The following is a 24851-nucleotide window of genomic DNA, read 5'->3' on the forward strand; positions in this document are numbered from 1 at the left end:
AGATGTACATCCACCATGCTCTTTATGACCTGATCTTTAAATATGTGGGGACAATCGAGGCGAGTGAGGTAGGTGTCGCTTTCCCTTGGCCATTCGAATGTCTACTTTTCCAGCACCAGAATATAAGGTGCTTATCATAGCACTTAGGGAAAGGGTACATTTTGATCAAAAGGCTTTTGCCTCAAGGTGCATGTAGACATTTCTAACCATTGCTTACATGTATTTAAAATGAAAAACACTTGGACTATTTGATTGTCCTTAACCATAGTTCAGTAATAGAGCACCTGTTTTGCATGTAGGAGATGCCAGGTTCAATCCCTAGCATCTCCAGTTAGAAAGGAGTAGGTAGAACCTGCCTGAAAACCTGGAGACTCAAGAGTAGACAATATAGGGCTAGATGGACCAAGCCTGATATACTGAGGCAGCTTCCTATGCTCTATGTACTCATCTGCTGGATGGCATCTTCGGCCCTCCACCTATTGCTACAATTCCCATCAGACCCAGCCAATGGCTAGGGATGCTGGGTGCTGTCGTTCAGCAATGTCTGGAGGGCCAAAGTTCCCCCATACCTGATCTTCAAATGTCTCAAGATACAGCCAAGAGAGCAGCTTGTTGTGTTTCTAAAATGGCTTCATTTGTATTTGTCGACCAGGATGCAGCTTTCAACAAAATTACAAGAAGCTTACAAGATCTGCAACAGAAGGACCTGGGTATTAAGCCTGAATTCAGGTGTGCTGCTTGGAGATGACAATCTTAAAAGCTCCACCAGTTTTTTTGGGGGATGGATGGGGGAACCTACAACTTGGGTAAGGGATATGTGGCTGCTGCTCAGAGCATCTTGCTGTTTGCATGCTATGAATCTGTGTACTCTTTGGCGCTTTACCAAAAACAAATATGCAGGTAAGTGGGTTGTCGCCCATATGCCCTTGGTGCTACTGAATGGAGAAGTAGAAAAGGGAGAAGATGAGTTCTGCTGTCAGCACATGTAACTGGAAGGGCTTGATGCTAACACTGGACTCTAGGCAGCTCCCAAGGGATAATGCTTCTGCTGCAACAGTATATGGAAGAGAGCTTGTAGAACTGCTCCCTTGAGATGTGTGCACAGGAGCTTATTAATACAGTATGTTGATAAGCAACACAAGTTTTTTTATCAATATGTTTGTGCTGGAGTTGCTGACTCCTCAGCTTACTTCCTGTATCTGTGCCTTCAGGAGCAGCTGGATCTGGAGATTATAGTAGGCCTTGAGCCAGATCACTTTCAAAAAATAGAATCACACGCCCCCAAACTTAATCAGAAACCTGTTCCTCTTGTATTATACGCTGATAACGCTGTCTTGCTATCATTAACGAGCTTGGGTTTGAAACGTCTTACACTTTCCCTGATCCTCTACTGTGAAATTAACAAACTCTCTATAAATTATGAGAAGACAAAAATTCTGGTCTTCTCTAACGGCTGGAAATTAGAGAAATGGAAAATAAGAGAGCAAGAAATCCAACAAGTGAAGATGTATAGATATCTGGGAATTCTATTCCAGAGCAATTTAGGGTGGTCTATCCATCGTACAAATGCTATAAAACAGGCAAAGTGTACCTCATCAGCTGTTACTCGTTTTTATTATCAGAAAGGAAATCAATTTATCCCTGCGGCCAACCAGATATTCCAAGCAAAAGTGCTATCCCAGATATTCTATGGGATCCCACTATGGTACAAGCATATAATAGTGACTTAGAAAAGATTCACTCCAGTTTCTTGCGACGTATCCGTGGACCAAATGTTATTAAATATGAAACAATGTGTGCAGAATTAGGCATATACACAATGGAATACTGGGCCTGGACTACCGTTATAAAATACTGGTTGCGCTGCCATTTCCGCTGTCCACCATCAAGCCTGCTCTCTGACCTGCTCAAGGACTCCTATAAATCTAGATGGTACCAACTCCTAGAAAATAAAATCAGATCGATAGGCATCGAGCTGGAGCCCTTGTACAATTCAAGCGAGCAACATATCTTTCACAATGTCCTAATTAGACTAAAGGATGTTGAGAGACAAAATATTGCGGCAGCTGTAAATAAAACTTGCTCTCCCATATTCTATGATTTAAATATCTTAGATAGCAGGGTCAGCTATGTTACTAAACTAATAATACCAGCCCAACGTAGGACATTTATGCTGGCCCGACTGAATATCTTTCCCTCGGCATTTGTCAGGGGTAGATACCAGAATATTCCCAGAAACAAGAGATACTGCAGATGTTCCCTGAATGTCCCGGACACTGTAGAGCATATTCTCTTTTATTGTCCACTACACAGTATGTTGCGTGAACGCGTGTTGTCCCCCCTTTTGGGTGGTTTGAAACCGCAGCATGGTGGAAGTGCTGGATTCTGTCTCTCTGGCATTGACCAAGGTGTGACTGCGGGGGTAGCAGAGTTTTTGGCAGCAGTGCTTCAAGGACTACTTTAACAGGAGGAAATTCGAGATTTTACATATATACACATACAATCAGCCTACGAGTTTAATTGTTGTTTCTTTGTGTATGTGTGTGTGTATGTGTATAATTTTTAAGGTTCTTGTATGTGATCCTTTCTCTCCTGGTTTGATAAATAAATATCAAATAAATAAATAAAATGAACAAATAAAGGTTTGATAAGTAGTAAGTAGTAGCAGTAGGTAGCAGTGTCTTATCTCTGTCCTAAAGAGCTTCATTTGCTCAGCTTTGTGAATGAAAAGTCACCAGAACAGGCCAGACCACCTTCTCTTCTCCCAGGTCATTTGGCAAGCCTTAATTATGCTGAATGTAGGGGTAGAAGTTGGTATGGTTTGAAATAGGTGCCCACTTTTCGACAGTCACTGTGGCTGCTGCTCAAGTCTGGTGTATGTGCTAAGTACTCCTTTCTTTTGACCACACTACGCAGCTTCAACATTCCTCGTGCGAAGCGAGAGCTGGGCCAGCTGAATAAGTGCACCTCCCCACAACAGAAGCTCCTCTGTCTGCGCAAAGTGGTTCAAATCATAATGCAGTCTCCAAGCCAAAGAGGTCTGTAACCATGGCAATGTAATAATGGCTTCAATAGATCGCCTCTCTGTGCTTTTAAAAGCCACCTTCATAAGCTTCTAAATGGGTGCATGTGAGCAGAACCTTGAAATGTAACATTCAGGTGCTTGTTTTCAGGTGTTTATTGGTTTGTTCTTGTTTTATCGTGTATTTTGTGTCCTCATTTTGTATTAAGTTGTGAACCACCCTGTGATCTGCAGATAAAGAGTGGTATACAAAAGTTAACAACAACAACAACAAATTTTCTTATCACTTGGAAAAGAAATTAGTGCTTTCCCTTGAACTGAGGCATCTGAAATATTTTTCCAGGGTGTAAGGCAGGGCTTGTTCTGAGACTCCCCAGCTTGAAAGGGCTAGAATAGAAGATATAATTCGGACAGTACTTAGACCATTGTCCCTGGCACTTGTTGGGCTGGTCTTTCTTCCTTTTACCCAGAAGGATGGCTTGAAAATGAGTAAAAGACTTCAAGGAACTGGTTATATCTGTGTAGGATTTTAAATTGAACTTCTTTGTGTTTAGGAGTGCCTGCTGTATTTCATTGCCTCACATAAAGGGCATGCCTTCAAGATGTGCCTGAAGCTTGTGGATTTAAAAACTGCTGCTGATCAATTGTGGTGGCAGCACCTTGAGTCTGCCGAAAGCTTTACTGCAGCCCTAATTAGAAGCATTTAGGCACTATCACTAGCATAGAAATGTGACTCCACTTTTTCCTCCCTACTTCAGTTAACATGGAGACGATGTGTGCAGATGACCTTCTCTCAGTCCTGCTGTACCTTCTTGTGAAAACGGAGATTCCAAACTGGTATGTCACAAGTCTCCTTTTGCTCCTGATTATTATTTCTTTGCTGCAAGAGTGCTAAACAAGGCAGAGTGCTGAAAGGTTTCTAGCACTGCTTGAAGTCATGGAGTCTTTAAGCTAGGATGGGCATCAGCTGCCAGCTGCCCCCCCCCCCCCGGCCCAATATTGATTGTGTTTCAGGACGCGAAGGGGTCTGGTTTGTGACCCTGGGTAGCTCCACTTATCCAGATGATTGCATAGCTGATTTAAGTGGTTCCACTTCCAACTGTGCATACTTAAGAAATCACATGTTCTAATATTTGGAGCCAAACCCACGCCAAATAAAGTGGATGCAGAATCTGACTTAAGTCTCAAAACCAACCTACTTTTGGTTTATGGGACAATTTGAAGTGTTTACTAGAATGGAAACAGCCACCTGCAAATTAGCTGTAGCTGTTCACTAGCAAATGACCATTGCAGTACAGTCCTGTATCCTGAGCAAAGCGTTAATTGGATGCTTCTGTGTTCTAAGGTTTTATAACAGAACTGTGAGAAGCATTGTGAATTGCTTTGGACTTGAAATAGTAGTTTGAATCAATGACCAAAAATACATATTATCCATTCTATGATTGCATTGCCCTGGAAATGGGCATAATAACACTGCACAGCTAAGTGCTTCTAACTGGTGGCTGTTTCAGACTCTCCAGTCAAGATGCATCCTGAGTCAGAAATGTTCAACCTGGTCTTCTTCTTCATAATAATAATAATAAAAATTTTTTATTTGTACCCTGCCCATCTGGCTGGGTCTCCCCAGCCACTCTGGGCGGCTGAATTACCATCTGAATAGAAACCTCTTTTGAGTGTGACTATTTAATATTTTGCTGCTTTTGGAAATCACTTGCCTTGCTTGGACAGCATGTATCACAAATCTGAAATCTCAGCTCTGAAAAATGTGTAGGGTACTAACATCTGTCACAAAATAGACCTTGGTTGTTACTTTGGTAAGATGCAACTGGGAACTAAAAATGTAAATGCTTACAGCAGACCTGTTGTATTAGCAAAGTGCCATTTCCAGGGATTACATGCATTTAACAAATGTGCTTATGTTTTTGGACGTCAGTTATAACGCAGGGCTGATTTTTTTTTTTAATCTGCGTGTCTTGAATGTGCACGTGTTGTGTCCTTTTGTAAATGTGTGGCTATTTGAAGCAAAGCACTGCACAGCTTGCATCCCAGGACAGGGCCTTGCAGTACAAATGGCATGGCTTTTTTGTGGTGATAACCTGCTAGAAAATACAGTAAAGCCAAATTGTTTTAATCTGATTTTTTCTTCTACCCCCTGCCTCCTAAAACCCACCAATATGATTGTACCCATCAGAATGATCCTGGAAAGCTGTAATAAGTGTGATCCCTATAGTCTTTTTTTATAGCTTGTCAGTTTTGACTGCCAATCCAAGAATGCCATTTCTGGTTTTGTTGGGGCTGGGAGTTCAATAGTATCAGAGATCAAAACATATCCTGTTATTGGAAGTACCTGTATGCAGGTTCAAACTGCAGAAAAACAGTGTGGATTAATAACTTGTTGTCTTCATGGCTTTCTGTTTATTCAGGAGCCTTTGTATGCCTTCATGATCAGCTGTGTGCATTCTGAAAATGAAACAGGCACCCTGCTCTTTCCTCCCTAAATATTGTGCCTGCAAGCATTGAAGCCCACTCAGAATAAATTAAACTTGTGGATTATGAGGGGCTCTCTGTGGGAGAAAGGGTAAATGTTTTGATTTTGCATTAGTGTTTGGAAGTTGAGGAACCAATTAGATGTGCATGCAATTTTAAGTGACCTTTCTCAATCATCTCCACTTCTTGAGTAATGTATTGGAAGCCTTATATGCTCTTTTATTTTCTGTCTAGGATGGCAAACTTGAGTTACATCAAGAACTTCAGGTTTTGCAGCTCAGCAAAGGATGAACTTGGATACTGCTTGACTTCAGTTGAGGCTGCAATAGAATACATCCGTCAAGGAAATCTCTCGGACAGGCCAACAGTAAGTCACTTTAATAGGGGTTGCAGCATAAAGTCTGGCTTGATAACTGCAATTGTGCAGCAGTTGTGGTTGTAATAGGAGTGCCTTCTGGACGTACATCTCATTTGCAACAGTTTGCTGTTTGCCTGTGCACATTGCTTAAAGGTCTCCATAAGCAGACTTGAGCCATTGCTCAAAGAGGCTTGTAAAAGGACAACCTTGAGCCCTGGTAGACTTCTGTTCTGCTTTATTTGAAGGACAAGGAGTATGAGCTGTAGATACAAGCTATAAACCACAAGATGCAGGAACTGTATTTGCATAAGCACACCCATGCTCTTCTATGCACTCCACCATTTGTCTCCAAGTGTTGGCATGTTTAGAATAGACAACATCCAAAATTATAGCAGTGGGATACAATTAGATCCCTTTTGTAGGTAAAAAAAAATACCATGCTTAACATTTCAAAATTCAGCAAACAGTTCTGTAGCATTGCTGAAGCTAAGTAGCTGTTGCCTTCTCCAGCAATTGGGATGGGAGATCACCAGGAGAGGCCAGTAAGAACAGAACATGAACACAATAAATGTGGGCCACATCTGCACCAGGTATTGAAAGCACTATTAAGCCACTTTAAACTGTCATGGCTTCCCCCAAGGAATTCTGGGAACTGTTGTTAAGTGTGAGGGGTTTTTAGGAGCACCTTAGAGACCAACTGAGTTGGTCTCTGAGGTGCTACTGAAAAGAATTTTTGATTTTGTTTTGACTATGGCAGACCAACACGGCTACCCACCTGTAACTGGGTTTTTAGGAGATCTCCTATTCCCCCCCAGGGCTGCAATTTCCGCTTTGGGTTAACAATAACTCTTTCCTGGGGAATTCTGGGAATTGTAGCTCTCTGAGGGGAATGGGGGGGTGTCCAACAACGCTTCGAACCCTTAACAGACTACAGTTCCCAGGAATCATTTTTTGGGGGAGCCATTATTATTAAATAGGTACGATACCGGTTTAAATGTGTGCTGTGGATGTGGCCATGAAACAGGTGGAAATGCTGCAGAAATCCTTTGGTCAGTGTAGTTTCCTCGGACTTTATTTTAACCTTCCAAAACTAGGTGCTCCCGCTCTGATCTGGAGGCTGAAGGATGTGAACTTGGTACCACAATGAAAGCTTCACCTGATCCACCTGCCAAGAAATGGAACGTAGCTGCTTAATGGCTCTGTCTGTGGGGCTTGATATAGAAGGGGGTGGAGGCCCTACTGTGGGACACACATCACAAAATCTGCATTTTAAAATTGTTTTACAGCATTTTTCACTTTGCTCTTTCATCGGTAAAATCTTTTAAGCAGATTTGTGGCACTTGGCTACTCCTTTTTATATTAAAAAAAGCAAATGTGTATCACAAGTCTTGCTTCCTAGCTACTATGTAAAAAAGAAAAAAAAGTTTGTGTCCAAAAAGAGGAGGGGGATAAAAAGAAAAAGAAAAGCCCACATTTATATTTCAGTCTTTGATGTGAAGGAAGTTTGAACTCTTTAATATCAGTTACGCACCTTGTTAAGAGAAAAGATTCGGGCAGAGATGTTAAGACTACAGCAACTTGCTATGTTTTGTAAAATAAAAAGCATAAATGAACTCGGATGACAAATGTGTGTGTGTTCTTTAAAGTAAAGCTGCTTTGAAAAAACCAAAAAAAAAATGCTTTTCTGTCTTTAAAGTCAGTTTGCCTTTTCTTGCTGGCAATTTTACCTACATACATACTTGGATGCTTCTAAGCTGCCTTTTTACTGTCAGACTTCACACGGAAGGACAATCTTCTGACTTTGCACTGACATCTCTTGGTGCAAGATTTCAGACTAAGTTCTCTCGAGTTTGAAGAATGCTGCTTTACTGTGTGTGGCAGGCAAATTATTTAAGAGACCTTGACTGTGGATTTCTAGACCCAAATTGGACACTGTGCCGGGCACACATTTAAACCTAATCAGTTCAGTTACATGGAAAGCAGCGTTGGGGGGCAGCTGGTCTTATTTCCCATTTGCTAATGGGGTTCAGTGGGGTAGGAAAGTGCCTAGGTAAGCCATCAGTAGGGATTTTTAAAACACTTTTACTGTTTGAAGTGGGGTCCCTACTTTCTGTCTTCACAAGAGGGCGTGCCTTGATTTTAAGTATACAAGAACATGGTGAGCTGCCTTCACTCCCCCCCTCCCCTGATCAAATTATTGGTGTGATAGCAACTCTTAGGTTCGAGATTGGGAGTCTTCCCAAGCCCTATGAAGAGATGCTGGGCTTGAACCTGGGCCCTCCTTTCCCATGCAAAGCATGTGCTCTGCCACTGAGCTATGGCCCTCCTTCACACGTGTATGCTGCCATGATGTTTAGTACCCTGCCTGCTGTGTTAATCCCCCAGCTCCTGTCACTGTTTGTGGCATCAGTTGCCTTTTCTCTGAGGCACTTGTAGAAAATTACCCTAGGCAGACCAGTCAGTGCTTATCCCTATTGCTGAAGTGCAACTTGAAACACTGCTCTCTAGCACTGCCACCTTCATGAGAGTGAAAAAGGGAAAGGGTTGAGAGAAGCACGGTTAACACTTGGAAAAAATCTCTTTAAAAAACTGCCTGGCAGATCCCTTTGAAAGAAGCCACCAGCAGGGCCTTTCCCCCTCAGTACCCACTGCAGCCTAAAGCTACAGTGTGCAAGCTGTAAATTCAGCCATGTGGGCAATGGGAACAGCAGCACTCCCAATAGCTAAATAGTACACTGATTGGCTTAATACAGAGTCAGAACACCAGTCTGCCTAGCCAAGCATTGTCTTCAAGGACTGGCAGTGCCTCCCTGGGGTTTCAGGCAGGTTTGGGAATCCTGAACCTAGGGCTTTCTGCATGCCAAGCAGGGGCTCGGCCACTGAGCTACGGCAAACCTGGGTCATATGTACAATAGTTTGTGTGGGTTTCATAATCCCAGGCATAAAAGTGGCAGTCTCATGGGCACTTGACTCTTGTTTGGAAAACTGAAGCCACGTGCCCTTGCTCTTCAGCATGTGGCATCTTATTGTAGGACAGTGTCTTCTGACTACATCAATTGCACAAGGATGGCTTGCTGTGGAGAACAAGCAGGAGTCCTACAACATTAATGTTTAAATCGCTAATACTTATCCTGTTCCAATTTCTTAAATTATATGCTGCCTTGGGAGTGCTCCTCTTGAAATTATAAATGCTCCATCAAGAAAACATTGAAGCCACTACCAGAGCAAATAGCAACAAGCATTTAAAGTAAAGCTTTAAATAATCCAGTGGCAGCTGTACAGAATCCCTGAAATTACAGGTATCTCTGCCCTGGTGCATTGGGCTCCATCACCCTGGCAGAACCCACAGCTGATGCCTGCTCCACCCTTCTCCCCTATTTTTTCTTCTTCCTAGGCATACAGTGCCAGATGATGTGATCAAGGCATCCTTTTAATTTCTACTGTGCCCCAGGTCATGTTGTTCTGCAGCATTGTGGGAAACAAAAGAGTAGTTAGATCCTGCTGTCAATTGCTAGTACCAAAGCCAGGTAAAACCTCTTAGAGCCCACCACCAGCAGAGGCAGTCCAAGAGAGGACCATTTGCTCAGGGTCCCCTCAAATCTGAGGAGGAGTATGAGTCCCTCACCTGCTTGTTGGAGGGAGAAATTGGTAGGGGCAGTGGAGTGTGCTGCTTGGAAGGAAGAACTGGCTAGGACCCATGAACAGGAGTGTCCCTTGTTGGAGGAAGGAAACATTGCCTCTCATATAGCAGGTCCCAATTGTGTATATCACCAGTATGTTCAATATGATGCTAATCTGGTGCCTTGTTGAACAACCCCCATCAGGCCCAGCCAGCGCAGCAAATGGTTAGGGGAGTTGGCACCAGGTTCATGGAACTATTTAGCTTGGGTCAGTTATATTCTGCTTTTATAAGATGAAAAACCACTCAAAATGGCTAAACCCAAGCTGTATTGGAAATTGAAATTGAAACAATGAAACAAAATAAGCAGCAGGAAACCATAGTACGAATGCAGACAAACAGGTTTATGCTCAAAATATAAGCACTACCTTCACCGAGTCCTTTCTAATCATACAAAATGTGTACAAAAGAAACTGGGCTCTTCCTTAAACCTGCTGTCCAGTCTAGTCCTAATCTCTAGTAGATTTCAGGCTAGTTGTTCCTCTAGCCCAGTGTGGTCCACTTTGACTGGCAGGTATTCTCAACGGTCTTCACCATCACAAGCTCCCTGGTTTTGTTACTAGCAACTGAATCTCAGGATCTTCTGCATGCAAAATGTGCTCTTATCATGCAGCTCTTGTCATTCCTTAACCACATTCTAACTTATGGCCCTTTTGTTACCTTACTCCATCAGCATAGTAGGCCTTATCCCAAGCTGCCATAGTTACCTGTGGAGGCCGGAGCCCTGTGAGTGGAAGTAATAAAGTTGGAAAGGACCATTTGGTCATACCAAGATGGTCTGACGTAGCAATGGTAATTGGACCGCATCAGATAAAGCTATGAAATAGGGCCAGTGTGAATGCACTCCACTATTTATTTGTATGGGGCTGGGACTATGCACTCCACTGTTTTGCACACCACTATTCCTGCCCACCTAGCAGTTCGAAAGCACGTCAAAGTGCAAGTAGATAAATAGGGACCGCTCCAGCGGGAAGGTAAACGGCGTTTCCGTGCGCTGCTCTGGTTCGCCAGAAGCAGCTTTGTCATGCTGGCCACATGACCCGGAAGCTGTCTGCGGACAAACGCCGGCTCCCTCGGCCTATAGAGCGAGATGAGCGCCGCAACCCCAGAGTCGGACACGACTGGACCTGGTGGTCAGGGGTCTCTTTACCTTTACCTTTTATTCCTGCCATATTTGGAGGTTGTATGCATCACACCTTTGCAGGGTGACCTTGGTGTGGGAGAGAAACCAGATTTTCTGGCTGGAAATTTTTGACACACACCATAACTTACATGGCAGGGCAACTAAAAACAAATAACCTCCCATATACAATTTGAGGTGGTGCACTCTCCAAGTGAGTGAGTACCATACTGCCTTACATACGCAGATGGAAATGAGTGCTATAGCTCTGTTTGCATTAGTGCGCAAATAATCTGGTTTGTGACACCCGCTTCTATAACTTTCCAGGAATTGCTGCAAAATGCCCCAATGACTTACAAGCTGAGATGCTGTCTACCCTACATTTATCCTTCTCTTTTTATAGAACAGGCAATGTTGCTTTCCCATGTGCCATTTTCATCAGCTCTATAAGGAACTTGAAAGTTGGACTGACTAGAGCTGTGTATTCAAGGGACACATTAATTTGGACATAAAGCTTTAAGTCAAAGGTTACCTGTGCCTTCAACGTGAATTTACAGCCAAACCAGGCTTAACATTCCTTTGTACCACTAAACTAAGCACAGGGGAGGCAGGAATGGCTCATAAGATTCCAGGGCCCTAAGAACACAGGAATTACTTTCCTCAGGAATGTTAAGCTGGCACCTTGATCTGCCTGTAAATTACATTGCTACAGCCACCACTTTTGCCACATTTGTTGTGTCTCTTGAGAGGACTAGGAAGTACTTCAAATGGGAATAATATAAACATATATTATGGCACAATATGGCTGCATTATATAGTAACATGATAAGCACCAGAGGTTAGACTATAGTGTTCTTGTTACAGAATACTCTCCTCAGAGACACTTGTATACTTACCCGTGTCCTCCTCTCCCCTGGGGAAAACTGCTCTTTAGAGCTCAGTAGGAGCAAATGACAATTCAGGTTTTCTGCGGATTGCCATTTGTTCCAATTTATTGTTAAAGAGCAGATTTTCCCTGGGAAAAGAATGGGGCAAGGGGACAACTGCATGGACTGCTGCCTAGAAAGCATATAAATAATAAAATTATTATTATTATAGGCCAAGCAGAAAACCACTCTCGTACGTGCTTTCTAGGCAGCAGCCCTCCCCTGGTGTCAGCGTTGTTGAATTTCTGGAGCCAGTTTAACATTGGTTTATTTGGCCACGTTTCTCATGAAACTGCAATCTCTGCTCTTCTATATATATTTTAAGTTGTTGAGCTTGGCTTGGAAATAGACTTTGCTGTGTTGAACTGATCAATTCAGTGTTGTGTGCTATGCCAGGAATAAATTGATGGTAGGTTCTTTTCCCCCTCACAGGGATCTGAAGGATTTAGTGAGAAGCTATTCTTAAGACAAAGAATGAATTTACTGTCTCAGATGTCCAACACCCCGATAGACTGCTTGTTTCAGGTTTGGATTTCATGAATATTATGTCAGCTCTGAGAAATAGAAAACTACATTCTGTTCTAAGGAAGTTTAGAGCCCTTGTAACAAACAGCTCAATGTTTTGAAGGTTCCACCACCCCTTAAATATATATCTTAATCTTTCCATGATTTTGCTTTTGTTTTAGAATGAGTGAAGGAGATGTTCAATCCCTGCCTAGTTTAGCTTTTATTGGATAGTTCAGTTATTGATGGTTCAAACAGACCAGGTAGTTGGTTTTGCTCAGCTTATATGTCCAGTCAGAGCATGTATATTATGTTTAAGAGTTGGGAGAAAATGCTGGCTGGTTAAGATGATGATATTATTTTATTAAATTGATATCCTATTCTTCCTCCCTAATGAGCCCAGGGCAGCAAACATGTCAATAATAAAACAACACAATAAAAACATCTAAAAATAGTTTAAAACAAAACTTACCAATGATCTCAGGGTTGCCAGGATCAAAATGATCAAGAAGGCTGTAACCAAGCTGCTCCAGGATGAAATGGGGTATCTAGACCTGCTTCAGTTTGGCTTCTGGACAGTGTTTAGGATTGAAATAACATTGGCTGATCCATTTTTGCCATGATGTAGAGAGGAGGAGTGTGACGCAGTTGATTCTGCTGGACTTTTCAGAGGCATCTGATATTACCAGTTGTGGCACCTTTTTAGGATTGGCAATGGTTCTGCTTCTATGTTGCATTCCAGAAGATGATGCTGGGAGGTTTATGCAGATCTAGGTTTCTGTAATGTGTGAATCCACCCCAATTCATATTCACCTTTCTGCTGCCTTCTCCTGCACCCCACCTCCATCTGCTTGGTTCTGAATTTGGCGCCAGTTTCTGTCTCACCTTTTGCCCTTCTTTGCAGCATGTTGCTTCAGGCAACCAGGAAGAAGTAGAGCACTTGTTAAGCCAAGGGGACAACGATAAGGACACTGTGCAAAAAATGTGCCATCCGCTCTGTTTCTGTGATAAGTGTGAGAAGCTGGTTTCTGGGTAAGGGTTGTGTTCTCAAAGGCATCCAGACTTTTTCAAAGCATAATTGGGAACTATGTTGCTAGTGAGTTGGTTGATACATAACCCTAAACTATGGTTTGTGCTAACTGCCGTGTAGACTCCAAACCATGGTTTGTGTGGTTCCTTCCCCCAATCCCCTTAGAATCTCTGAATTCACTCCCAAGCAGCAGCCTCTGAGGGCAAAGCAACACCCCAATGTTGCTCCAAGGAGCCCAAACCATGATTTATCAATTTAGATGAAAAGTCAAGGCAACAGTTTGCCAAGCTGTAGGTGAACCAGGTTTATATCCTGCTTTGGTGGTGGCAGACATTGTTTCAGCTAATCAACTACCATGAATGTTTGGTGGTGAGAGAGGGGAATTTAAAGTTGTTGGCTTTTTTACTCACCTTAACTGCAAGGTGAGCAAAGCAGCTTATAAAGCTTTATTTCCCCCCATGACCTTTACTAACAGCTAAAAAGCTTTGCTGACTATTCAGGCTGTAGCTTTCCTGCTTCAGCCTTGTTCCTTGGACAAAATTTCCCTGGGAACAGCACTACATCATAGAATCATAGAGTTGGAAGAGACCAAAAGGGCCATCCAGTCCAACCCCCTGCCAAGCAGGAAACACCATCAAAGCATTCTTGACAGATGGCTGTCAAGCCTCCGCTTAAAGACCTCCAAAGAAGGAGACTCCACCACACTCCTTGGTAGCAAATTCCACTGCCGAACAGCTCTCACTGTCAGGAAGTTCTTCCTAATGTTTAGGTGGAATCATAGCACAGTGTTGTTCCCAGGGACATCCTCAGAAAAAAAGATGCCTGCCCCCATCACAGCAGCTGTTCAGTAAACTTACAAGAGCTCTGTAAGGTATTTTGGTATTATTATTTCCATTATACAGGTGGCAGGAACTGAGGCGAAGAGAACAGTTGCTAGCGAGTTCAGTGTTGAGGCCAGATTCAGCTGGTGACCTTTGGTGATTTAAAACAAGGCAGCTGTGTGAAACATACACTGTCCTTTGCTTGTGTTCTGTTAGTTAATGATGACTTCTTTTTTTTTACTTTAAGGAAGCTGAACGATCCTTCCATTGTGACACCATTTTCTAGAGATGACCGGGGATTCACTCCGCTTCATATAGCTGCAATATGTGGTAAGCGCTGCAGTTCTTCATTCGTGGACGGTGGCAGTAGTTTTCTGACTCCCCTCTCTCTACAGACCATTGTCTTCCAAGGAGTCCCTGAGCATCTGTTATGGACCCCACTTCACCTGGCACGTTGCACAGGATTCTCAGGTGTTCTCGAAGGTTCACCTACAGCAGCAGCTAGGCCTTGGGGACCCTCCCATATAAACTGAGCATGAGCCTAATGATGCATCCAGTGTACACTTACAACTTCAAATTGCAACTGAAGATCGCACTTGGCTTTTGTCCCCTATTCCTGATCTTCTCATGGAGAAGAGACCTTTCGTCCATGGCAGAAACACATGCTATGCATGCATGGATTCCTAAGTTCAACCGCTGTGCGTTACAAGTTAAAACTATCAGAGAGTAGGTGAATGGAAACACCTCTGCTTGAGAGCCACTACTAGTCAGAAAAGACAGTGCTAGGATACTACTTTGATTTGTTATAAAGTCGTTTCCTTAAAACAACAACTTCTGGTTAACCTTCCAAGGATTTCATGGGTTTTCTGGGGAACAGTTAGAAAGCTATTAGAATTCCACTCCAGGTCTGGAGTGGATTTGAACATCTGCCCAACACAAATCTTTCTACAAGGAGATCATTTGCTCTGCAGGCACCAATCTGCGGTATATAGACCTAACGCTGTATGGCTTTGGTTATTCCAGATGGGAGCTGATGGCCAGATTATCTTGCTTTTTGGCTTGATTTGATTTATTATGTTTCTGTGCCACTTTTCATTCAAACAAATCCCAAAGTGGCTTACAAATAATGAAGAATAATAACATGATAGAACATAATAGAACATCATGAATTCAGCCTTGATCATACAGAATAATTAACAAATCATCAGTGAAACAATTGCAATCCATCAAACACTTGTTAGCAACACAGCAACTAAAGAACAGGCTAAACACCACAAATAAAGCAAAAGTCGTATTATATGATTAACAAATCAACACAGCATTTATATTCTATGAAAATAATATTAACAAAATATCAACCAAAAAATAAAATAAGTGCTGTTAAGTTCATACACACACTCTCCACACACCCAGGTAGCAGGGTGTGTGTGTGTGGGGGGGGGGGGGGTTGGCCTTGATAACTTTTGGTGTCCTCCAAATTTGTGACTTTGTAATTCTATTTCTTGGGGAGCTTCCCCTGAAGGCCTTTTCTGCAGCATCAAATATATTGCTGCAGCATCTACCTGCTGTGTTTAGGCCACTGATTTGAGAATTTGCAGCCAAGTTCATTGGGTTTTGGGGGTTACACTTAGTTACCTCTTCTTTTCCCAAGGTAGGATGACTTTTCTGTGTACTTACAATATGCACCTGCAGTTACTTGGCTATCTCCAGAGTTAAGATCGATTCATTCATTATTGCTGGAAAGGTGTGACCAAGCTGTGACCTAGAACAGTAATGTGCCAACAAGCTGAGGGGGGGGGGTCTTATCACCATGAGCAAATGCCAAGTTGCCTGTCATATGGCACCTGCAAGTGCCAGGAGAGGCAGCGGATTGTTCAGTTCCCAGTTTGACCCAGAGGGTGACACTTCCTTTTCTTGCCGTGAGATGCTGACATTTTGAGTCTGAGAAGCTATATACCTTTCCCCACAGGGCAAGCATCTTTAATTGACTTGCTAGTCTCCAAAGGAGCCATTGTCAATGCGACGGATTATCACGGATCAACGCCACTTCACCTCGCCTGTCAGAAAGGATACCAGAATGTTACTGTAAGCACAAATCTTATGTAATAATAACAACATTTTATGTACCTTTCAGTCCAGTGTTGCTTGTAGATTGAAAGCAATGGCTTGGCCGTTTGCTGATGACAGGAATTGTGTCTTTTTGAGAGTCCCCCCCCCATGAATGCTGTTTTAAAATACATATATATATTAAGATATTTACATACGGCTATATCATAAAAATATATCGCTACAGTTTGCAACAATATGGCTGCTCCATATGTTATTTGACTTCAATTCCCATCAGCTCCCACAAAATGCTGACCATCTGGAGGATCTAATAGTATTTCTTTAACAGGTAGGTAGCCGTGTTGGTCTGCCATAGTCAAAACAAAATAAAATAAAAAAATTCCTTCCAGTATCTGAAGAAGCGTGCATGCACACAAAAGCTCATACCAAGAACTAACTTAGTTGGTCTCTAAGGTGCTACTGGAAGGAATTTTTTATTTTATTTTGTTTTGAGTATTTCTTTAAAACAGCAAAAAAATCATGAATGAAGTGGAAATCCTCCACTACTTCCTCTGGAGCAGACAATTTGATGCTGACAGATTTGGCTCTGAAAAAAGTTCCAGACATTATGAAATTAGTCTTGTTTAAACACACACACACACACAGAGAGAGAGAGAGAGAGAGAGAGAGAAGGTGCATGGGATCCAGTGTAGTTTAGGTCTTGGAGTGTTAGACTTGGGCCAGGGAATGCTGGATTAAAACCCCTCACCTGTCCATGAAGCTGCCTGGTTGACCTCAGGGAAGTCGGGATCTTTTGGTGCAACTTACTTGGCAGGATTGTGAGAAAACTGTCAGGCAGAGCTCAGTGGAAGAAGAGTGGGTGAAACGTGAAAAGTCAAAGAATTTGGTAAAGCCCACTTTATGAGCTGTGTGCTGTATGTATGTCAATCAGCTGAGAATAATGTATGTGAATTGCTTGAAATTTGCTGGATCAGCGCTAAATGTTGCTGCTTCAAGCTCTTTGAAGTAGAGCCATACTGATACTCGGGAATGAAGGAATCCTTCATTAGATTGGACATCATGCATTAATTCAGCCCAATGATGCATTTTGCCCTGCAAGTCTCCCCTACAGTGCTGAAGACTGAGCCTTCCTTGTATTGTTTTGTATCACAGTGTTTAGTGAGTGAAATAATGTCCGAGCAGCTTTTGCATGACTCTGAATTGGTTTTAAGTAGCTCATGATAAGAAGTATTTATATGGTCAGGAATTTGGCCACCATAGTGGTAGCATCAGACATCAAGGAAGTGAACATCTGTCTGACTTTTAGAAGACATCTGAAGGCAGCCCTGTACGGAGAGATCTTAGAATGTTTGAGGTTTTTGTGTTTTAATACTTTGTTGGAAACAACCCAGAGTGGCTGTGGTAACCCAGTCAGATGAACAGCATTTATTATTATTTCTCAAGCCATTAGGGCTTGGCTGCTTCTAAGCAGAGGAGATGCATGTGAGTTAATTCCTTTTGCACAGAAACTGAAAAGAGCCACAGTAGGATTTATTCTCCCCCCTCCCCAGCTCTTTATATCATCATCAACTCTTATTTGTATGCCACTTTCCCACAAAAGTGTGCCCAAAGGTGCTCACAACATATCAAGTGAACAAGTATAACAGTTCATCCATCAGATCTCATCCCAAACATATGCAAGTTAGAAACAGAGTTTTTGGGACTCAGTTTGACACATTTGTATGGCCTTAACTGTACCGTAGCTTCTTCCACTTAATAGAGCTGCCTCTGCTAACCCACTGAAATGTGTGCATGCCACATAAAAACGTAGTTTGGTTTTTTTTTTCCTTTTTCAGCTTCTCCTCCTGCACTATAAGGCGAGTACAGAAGTCCAAGACAATAACGGCAACACACCCCTGCATTTAGCTTGCACTTACGGCCATGAGGATGTAAGTAGTTCGCAGCAACATGTTCAGGGTACCTGGCATTGCTATACCCTGTATCATCTCCAGTTAGCTGGACTTTAGCCCCATTGAAAACAAGGGCACTTAAAATTATTTCAAAGGGGCTTAACTTAGTGTGGATGCAGCCTTACACTTTAATTTTTATTTCATTTCTGAACTTGTAATCCTCCAGCCTTTTCAGAATGATCCTGGAAACAGGAGCCTGTCGAGAGAGTCCTTTCTGCTGTAAAAACTTTGTTAGAGCTAGATGCATGGAACATTCCTCTGCATCACTGTCTTACCTTGTGGAGAGTAAATCTGGGGTAAATTGTGCCTCTCTGTATTGACAGTGTGACCTTCCTGATTCTGCCAATCTGTTCTTGGATGAAAGGAGGTTATAAATTGTGGAGTAAAGGAGGTTCCCTCATTCAAATAGTCATAGCAAGGCAGTTCACTTGTCCTTTTTTCTATTTGGGAGAAGGGTGTAGACTTATGCTGTTGGGCTGCCATGTTTATAGGAATGACATACAGATGCTATTTACACATAGTATGCATGTATTGTTATGGGGTTGCCTCCAACTAAGTCATACTCAAAATAAGCCCATTGAAATCAACATACCTAAATAAGTCAGCGAACTTAAGTCCATTGGTTTCATGTGGGTCTAGTATATGATTTAGTCAGATACAGCTTGTGCAATGTAGTATGCAGATTAGCAGTGGGCTGTGTGGTAGAAACACCTGCTTTGCATGCAGAAGGTCCCGGGTTCAGTCCCCAACAGCATGTCCAGGTAGGGCTGAGAGAGACAACCGTGACTTGTGTGTCGTGGCTTATTTTATTTTACTATATTTGTATGGCTGCCCAACAACTTGCTTTCTCAGGGCGGTTCCTAGAATATTTAAAGGATAAACTAGAGTGTTAAAATGCAGTATAAAAGCAGTGATGAGTGGTATAAGAATGATTTGGTCTGGCAAGATACGATGACAAAATTGTCCTCTGTCCCTAGTTCTGTTGCTTTAGTGATGTGCACCATCATAGCTTTTGTCTTTGTTTTAACTTTCCAGTGTGTCAAGGCTTTAGTCTATTACGACGTTCACTCTTGTAAATTAGACATTGGCAACGAGAAAGGAGACACTCCTCTTCACATAGCTGCTCGTTGGGGTTACCAAGGGATCATCGAAGTGCTGCTTCAGAATGGAGCCAACCCAAATATTCAAAACCGGACGAAAGAGACTCCTGTGCAGTGCGCATTAAATTCTACGGTACTTCTTAGATACCACTTCTTTTTTTAAAAAAACCAACCAACCCCAAATGTCTTACATGACTTTAAATGTTGCTTAATGACAAAGAGGCAATATTGGCAAGGGCATTTAAAAATTAAAAAAAATTCCATTTGCTTTTGGCAGACAAATGCCACTGTTTTATCTCCGATACATCCATGCAGTATGTATTCATTTCTTCGGCCCTCTTAAATTGATCTGCTCTTTAATTTTATTTTGTTTTAAGAAAACAAACAATTTTATGGTATTGTTTTACCTGTTCCTTAATTGGAAGGACGGTGACTAGCCAGGAACTCTTGAAAATACTTTTTGCTTGTTTTTGACAGGGGAGGGTTGCAGTTCTACTCCCAAAGTGCCTGAGAGGCAAGGTGAATCTTCCTGGTTGGGATGCTTCTCTAATCTGCCTTTATATATCATTGCTAATGTCATGCTTGCCTTCTGATCACTAAATTTCTCTGGAGAGATGGAGTTGCAACTTGCCTCTTCATGAACGTTTGATCTTTCTGCTTGCAGATTTTGTCTTTAATGGAACTGAACTACCTTGCATTTGAAAGAGGGCAGAGTGCTTCTCAGGTAACCTGCAAACCCTTCCTTAGCTTAATGGTATTCAGCTGATCAACTGCTGTGATAACGGTGGTGCTGCCAACTCTTCCTCCTTTTGTTTCCTTTGCTGGTTCCACTAGTCCCCAGCCAGATCTTCTCAGGGTTGTGAGGACTCCATCAGCCAAATATCGTCCATCTCCAGTTTATCTTCAGCAACAACTAGACAAGAAGAAGCAAAATCTAGTTATAAAGAGGTAAGTCGATGAAGCATTGGGCAGTAGAAATCTAAGGGGCCAGGACCATTCCTGTTTTCTCCTCTGCTCATAACAGTGGAACTTGGGTGTCATCCCATGAAGCTGATTAGCAGGAGATTCGGGACAAGCAAAAGGATGTACCACCTCACACGCGTCACACTTTCTGACATTCAGTGTAACAAGATGTGATGGCCACTTGATTAGACGGCTTTGAAAAGAGGAGTAGACACATTTTATGGAGGAGGGTGAGATCTGTCAATGGCTACTAGCCATGATGACTATGCAGTCTCTGATTTTGGAGATAGTATGGGAAGAGACCATCGCCCTGCTTTCAGAAGGTCCCAGAGTCAGCCATTGGCAGCAGTGATTAGAGCGGCCTTCACCAGCCAGGTGCCCCCCCCCCCAGCCCAAATGTTTTGGATTACAGCTCCCATCAGCTGGCTGGGGCAAATAGGAATTATAGTCCACAACAACTGGAGGGAGCCAGGTTGGCAAAGGTTGGGCTGGAGGTCTGCTACAGTGTGCAGAGGGTCAGGCTAGAACTGGGTCCAATCTCTGGCATCTCCATATTAAACAGAAAGAAACAGGTAGCAGGTGACATGAAAGACTTCTTTCCTGAAAATGCTGGAGAACTACTGCTGGTCAGAATAGAGAATACTGAGCTAAATGGATGGAGAGTCTGAGCCAATGTAAGGCAAAACGTTAATGCTCTGTCCCCATCATTACTGTCTCAGGACTACCTTTGAATTTTTATCTGTCTGTGTGAGATACCTTTAGGTCACAATGGCGTCTCCTGTTGTGGGTACAGACCAGCCAAAAGTTGCTGTTCTGTAAATGAGAAGTCATGCATATAAAAAAAGTCATTCAGTGCAAGATTGAGGATCGCTTCCTTTGTCCTTTGCTTCTCCTCCTCTTTTCACCCTTAAGATAGGAACTTGTCACCCTCAAGAGGCTGAGGCTTCAGTTCAAGTCAGGGAAAAGAGATTATCTGCGTCTTAGACCTTTTAGCTTCTGGATCTCATGGCCTCTTCGTTTAATCCAAAATCAGTTCACTCCCATATGCCATAATTTGTCGCACTTGCATCTTAGTGAGTCAGAAAGTGGTTTCTGATTGGGGGGGGGGTTGTGCCTGATCCTGTATTTTAAGACAAGAATGGCCTATAAATTTAAAATGAGGGGTTTTTGTGTTTTTTGTTTTTGTTTTGCTGGAGAATCCTAGTTTTCTGTGAAGATGTCAGAGATTGGCAACCTTTGTTTCTGCCAAGAGCAGTGGCGTTGCTAGCCTCTGCGCTGCTGGGGGCGGCAGCAGCGCAGAGGCACCCCCCTGTATGCAGAAAGGGGATTTCCCCCTTTCCGAGGCTTTCGGCGGGGGGGGTGGTGACAAGCGAGGAGGGGGTGACAAGCGTGACACACACCCCTGCTGGTCGACCCCCCCCCCCCCGCCGAAAAAAGCGGCGGAAAGGGGAAAAAGAAGCAGAGCGGCGCTTAAACGCGCCTGCTCTGCTTCCTTTCCAGGCTTTCCCCGCCCCCCCCCCCGCGGTTTTTTCGGTGGGGGGGGTGGCCAGCAAGGAGGGGGTGACAAGTTTGACACCCCCCCTCGCTGGTCGACCCCCCCCCCCGCCGAAAAAAAGCGGCGGAAGCACCCCATCCGTGTGCTGCTGCTCCCGGGGTGGTGGAGGGAGCGGCGGGAGGGGCCGCCGCTTGTCACCCCCACCCGCCGCTGCTCACCCTGTCACTGGGGGCGTACCGCCCCCACCGCCCCTCCCCAGCGACGCCCCTGGCCAAGAGCCACATTCTGGGGTGGGGGCGGGGGCATTAATCTGTTGGAGGCCACATGCCATTAGTGACTGGAGCCAATGACTGTCAGAGCCAGATACAAGTATTCTGGATTAACTAATCTAGAGTAAAGATAGCCTTTCTTCTGTTTTCACTGTGGCTACCTCAGATTAGAATTCCCAATCCTATGCATGTCTGCTCAGAAGTAAACCCTACTGAGTTTGATGGTTTATTTTCAAATGAGCACGCAGAAGAATTTGTTCTGGAAAGCAAGCGAAAGTTAAAAGCCAGGAAAAGCAAGGAGGAAACTAAGAGGAATCAACTCAATTCTCATGGGATGGAAGGATGGGGCAGCTTCAGAAGGTATCAGGAAATGCCTCAAGTGAGGTTGGGGGGTGCATGTCGCTCACTTGTGATTTATTCAGAGCCCCCCCTTGGCTAGACTTGGTCGCTCTCTGTTTCCCGCTTGCAAGATGGAAAGAAGAGCCGGATTTACAAAATGATCACGTGCTAGACTCCATCCCACAACTGTTTACAAGGACAAGGAGATGTTTGGCCTGAGGAAGGATGGGAGTGCCACATCACATGCAGTTTGATGGGAGGCTTCCAGCCTATTTGGCGAACTGATTCTCTGGGTGTAGATGCTTTTGTAGCCCAAACAGCAATACCTAGGCACAAGAGGAAGTATCAGCAATCTTGAAAAAACCCAAATACCCTAGCAGTACAACTAAACACTTCTTTTTCTTCTGGCTGTACTCATTACATAGGTGGAGAAACTGTTAAGAGCAGTTGCTGATGGAGACCTTGAAATGGTAAGATCTCTTATGCTTTGTGCTACCCTGTTTGCATGCATTGATGGCACTCTATAAGGTAGAGATTTCCAAGAGCATAACAGTAAGAGTGTGCAGCTGTTAAAGGTGACCAAACAGTGACATGCTTTTATTCCCTTAATGGGAGTGTCTGGAAATTGCATCCTCTTGTGGGGCCAACCTGGACCATATCTTCCTGCGTCAGCCACCTGTTATCTTCAGTGGGTGGGGAAAGCAAGACAGCCCGCTGAGCGGAACAAACAGGTTCGGTTCCTTTAAGGAGCTACCTCTGTGCCACAAACATCATTGCTGTGACAACGGAAACAGGACCACATTAGCAGGAAGAGCCCAGAGGTCCCGTGAAAGGCTGGAAGCCTGAGGCAGAATTGGGCCAATTGCAGCATGCAGCAGTCTGTTGCTGCTGAGTAGGAGAATCGGGGCACCCTTTCACTCCTTCTCCCCTGTTTCTGATGCACAGGTAAGAAAAGCTCAGAGGACCTAGGGGTCAGACCAGACTGCGGATGCTGCCTCTCATTCCTGACAGGATGGGCAGAGCCCCAACAAATCACAGGGGTTTGTTATATTTGTAGTGGGGGCTAGAACAGGGGCAGTAACACAACTTCATGTCTTGCCATGCTCACTCTGATTGCAGCAGCAACTTTTTTTTTTAATTAAAAGAGATTAAAAAGCTTGGTGCCTCTTGTGTTGCTGTGAAATCACATAATCAGCCATTTACGCACATTTTAGAATATTCAGCATCTCAAGAGTATTTTAGAATATTCAGCATCTCAGTCTTGGTTCCTCTGAGACCTTAAATGCCAGGAATAGAGAAGGCTGCACCTCCTTTGAACACTGGGTCTTCATCTAAAATGCATTAGAATTAAATGCACAGCACTAGAGTGCCTTGTAGTGCATCCTGCATTGATTTAACTGTTGAAGAGTGTATATGTGTAGGAAGAGCATGTGGCAAGTCCCCTGCTGGGACTGAATGGCTTCAGAATGCAGGTGGCAAAATCATATGGTTGAATGCTCCCCCATATAAAAAAATTCCCTTCTCATTGGACACTGGCATGCAAGGGAGAAAGAGCATGTCTTAGCCTTCTATCCTGGATGTGTTGCTAACATCACCATCCTGTTCTTTGCTACAAACACACATCCATTATGCAGGTAGCTTGTATTTTTCAAATGTGGCTTTTCCTTTGACTATAAACTGAGGCAGAGAGGGGGGAATAGATCCCCACCCCCCACATTTCTATGTGTTTCAAAGAGGAAAAGGAAGGTCTGAAACTCAAAAGAAATACCAAGAATAAACTTAGTTGGTCTCTAAGGTGCTACTGGAAGGATTTTGTTTTGTTTTGTTTCAAAAGAAATGTTGTTGTTGTTGTTCAGTCGTTCAGTCGTGTCCGACTCTTCGTGACCCCATGGACCAGAGCACGCCAGGCACGCCTATCCTTCACTGCCTCTCGCAGTTTGGCCAAACTCCAGCACCATAAAGAAATACTGATGGATTAATCATGATATTTTTAGTTGTATAATTGATCAGTTTTCAGTTGGCATATGGGTGATAACAATACTTCTGAAGCAAGAAGCATATGCCCTTTGTTTTTAGATTATGAAATTGTATTGTAGCTGGCATCCTCTTAGAAGAGGCATTGCCCTTCTGCATGTGAGAAAAGAGAATGGCTCTTTTAGGATGGTGCTTGCCATTTATAGTTTTCATAAGCGCTTGAATTAAAAAAGAAGCCTATATAGTATATTCCAGCAGTGAATTCCTTCTCCAATGACTGAACTTGCTAAATGACAATGAAATGCTGACTGATTCTTGGTGAGTGTTTGGGAGGGGGACTGGCAAATTGAGGAGAGGGAGTGCAATGGAGTTTCCTGGAAAAGGGCACAGAACCTGAACTTGACACAACAACATTTTGTTGTAGGTTCCACGAGTAACTTTTCTCATGAGTAGTCCTAAGAGGGAAGTTGGGCTATGTTTTCCCCCCATTTTATAATAGTAGTATCAGCTTTGAACAAAAGGTCATGGCAGTTTTAAAGCTGTCAACAAACACATTTTTTTTTTGGTAATGACTTACAGAAATGAAAAGCAACTGGGGGTGTTTTGATTTGTAATACCTTGTTTTCCATACAGCAGCAGCAGCCTTGCTGCTTCCATCCTATAATTTGCAATATTTACTGTCTCCTGTGATGACTGAAAACTACCAGAGCCCTGCTATTCTTTTCTCCAGAAGCCTTTTAAAATGGTG

The 24851-nt window shown here is 43.3% G+C and overlaps 2 protein-coding genes across 7 annotated transcripts in view; both read left to right on the forward strand.

Moving 5' to 3' along the window:
* The window catches only part of LOC117051056 (neural-cadherin-like), a 187689-nt gene that overhangs the window by 55865 nt on the left and 106973 nt on the right, over positions 1-24851 (forward strand). The window lies entirely within an intron of this gene.
* Positions 1-24851, forward strand: part of LOC117050797 (ankyrin repeat domain-containing protein 27-like) — a 54436-nt gene that overhangs the window by 12550 nt on the left and 17035 nt on the right. For all 6 annotated transcript variants that reach the window (XM_033156648.1, XM_033156649.1, XM_033156647.1 and 3 more), the window contains 14 exons: positions 3-68; positions 653-729; positions 2917-3038; positions 3781-3859; positions 5744-5876; positions 12025-12117; positions 13001-13128; positions 14195-14277; positions 15917-16032; positions 17850-17942; positions 18999-19196; positions 19728-19787; positions 19898-20011; positions 22555-22599. In XM_033156648.1, the coding sequence (XP_033012539.1) occupies positions 3-68; positions 653-729; positions 2917-3038; positions 3781-3859; positions 5744-5876; positions 12025-12117; positions 13001-13128; positions 14195-14277; positions 15917-16032; positions 17850-17942; positions 18999-19196; positions 19728-19787; positions 19898-20011; positions 22555-22599 (1407 nt within the window). The remainder of the gene's footprint in view (positions 1-2; positions 69-652; positions 730-2916; positions 3039-3780; positions 3860-5743; positions 5877-12024; positions 12118-13000; positions 13129-14194; positions 14278-15916; positions 16033-17849; positions 17943-18998; positions 19197-19727; positions 19788-19897; positions 20012-22554; positions 22600-24851) is intronic.

The sequence above is a fragment of the Lacerta agilis genome, chromosome 8, assembly GCF_009819535.1.
Source record: "Lacerta agilis isolate rLacAgi1 chromosome 8, rLacAgi1.pri, whole genome shotgun sequence".
NCBI lineage: Eukaryota > Metazoa > Chordata > Lepidosauria > Squamata > Lacertidae > Lacerta > Lacerta agilis.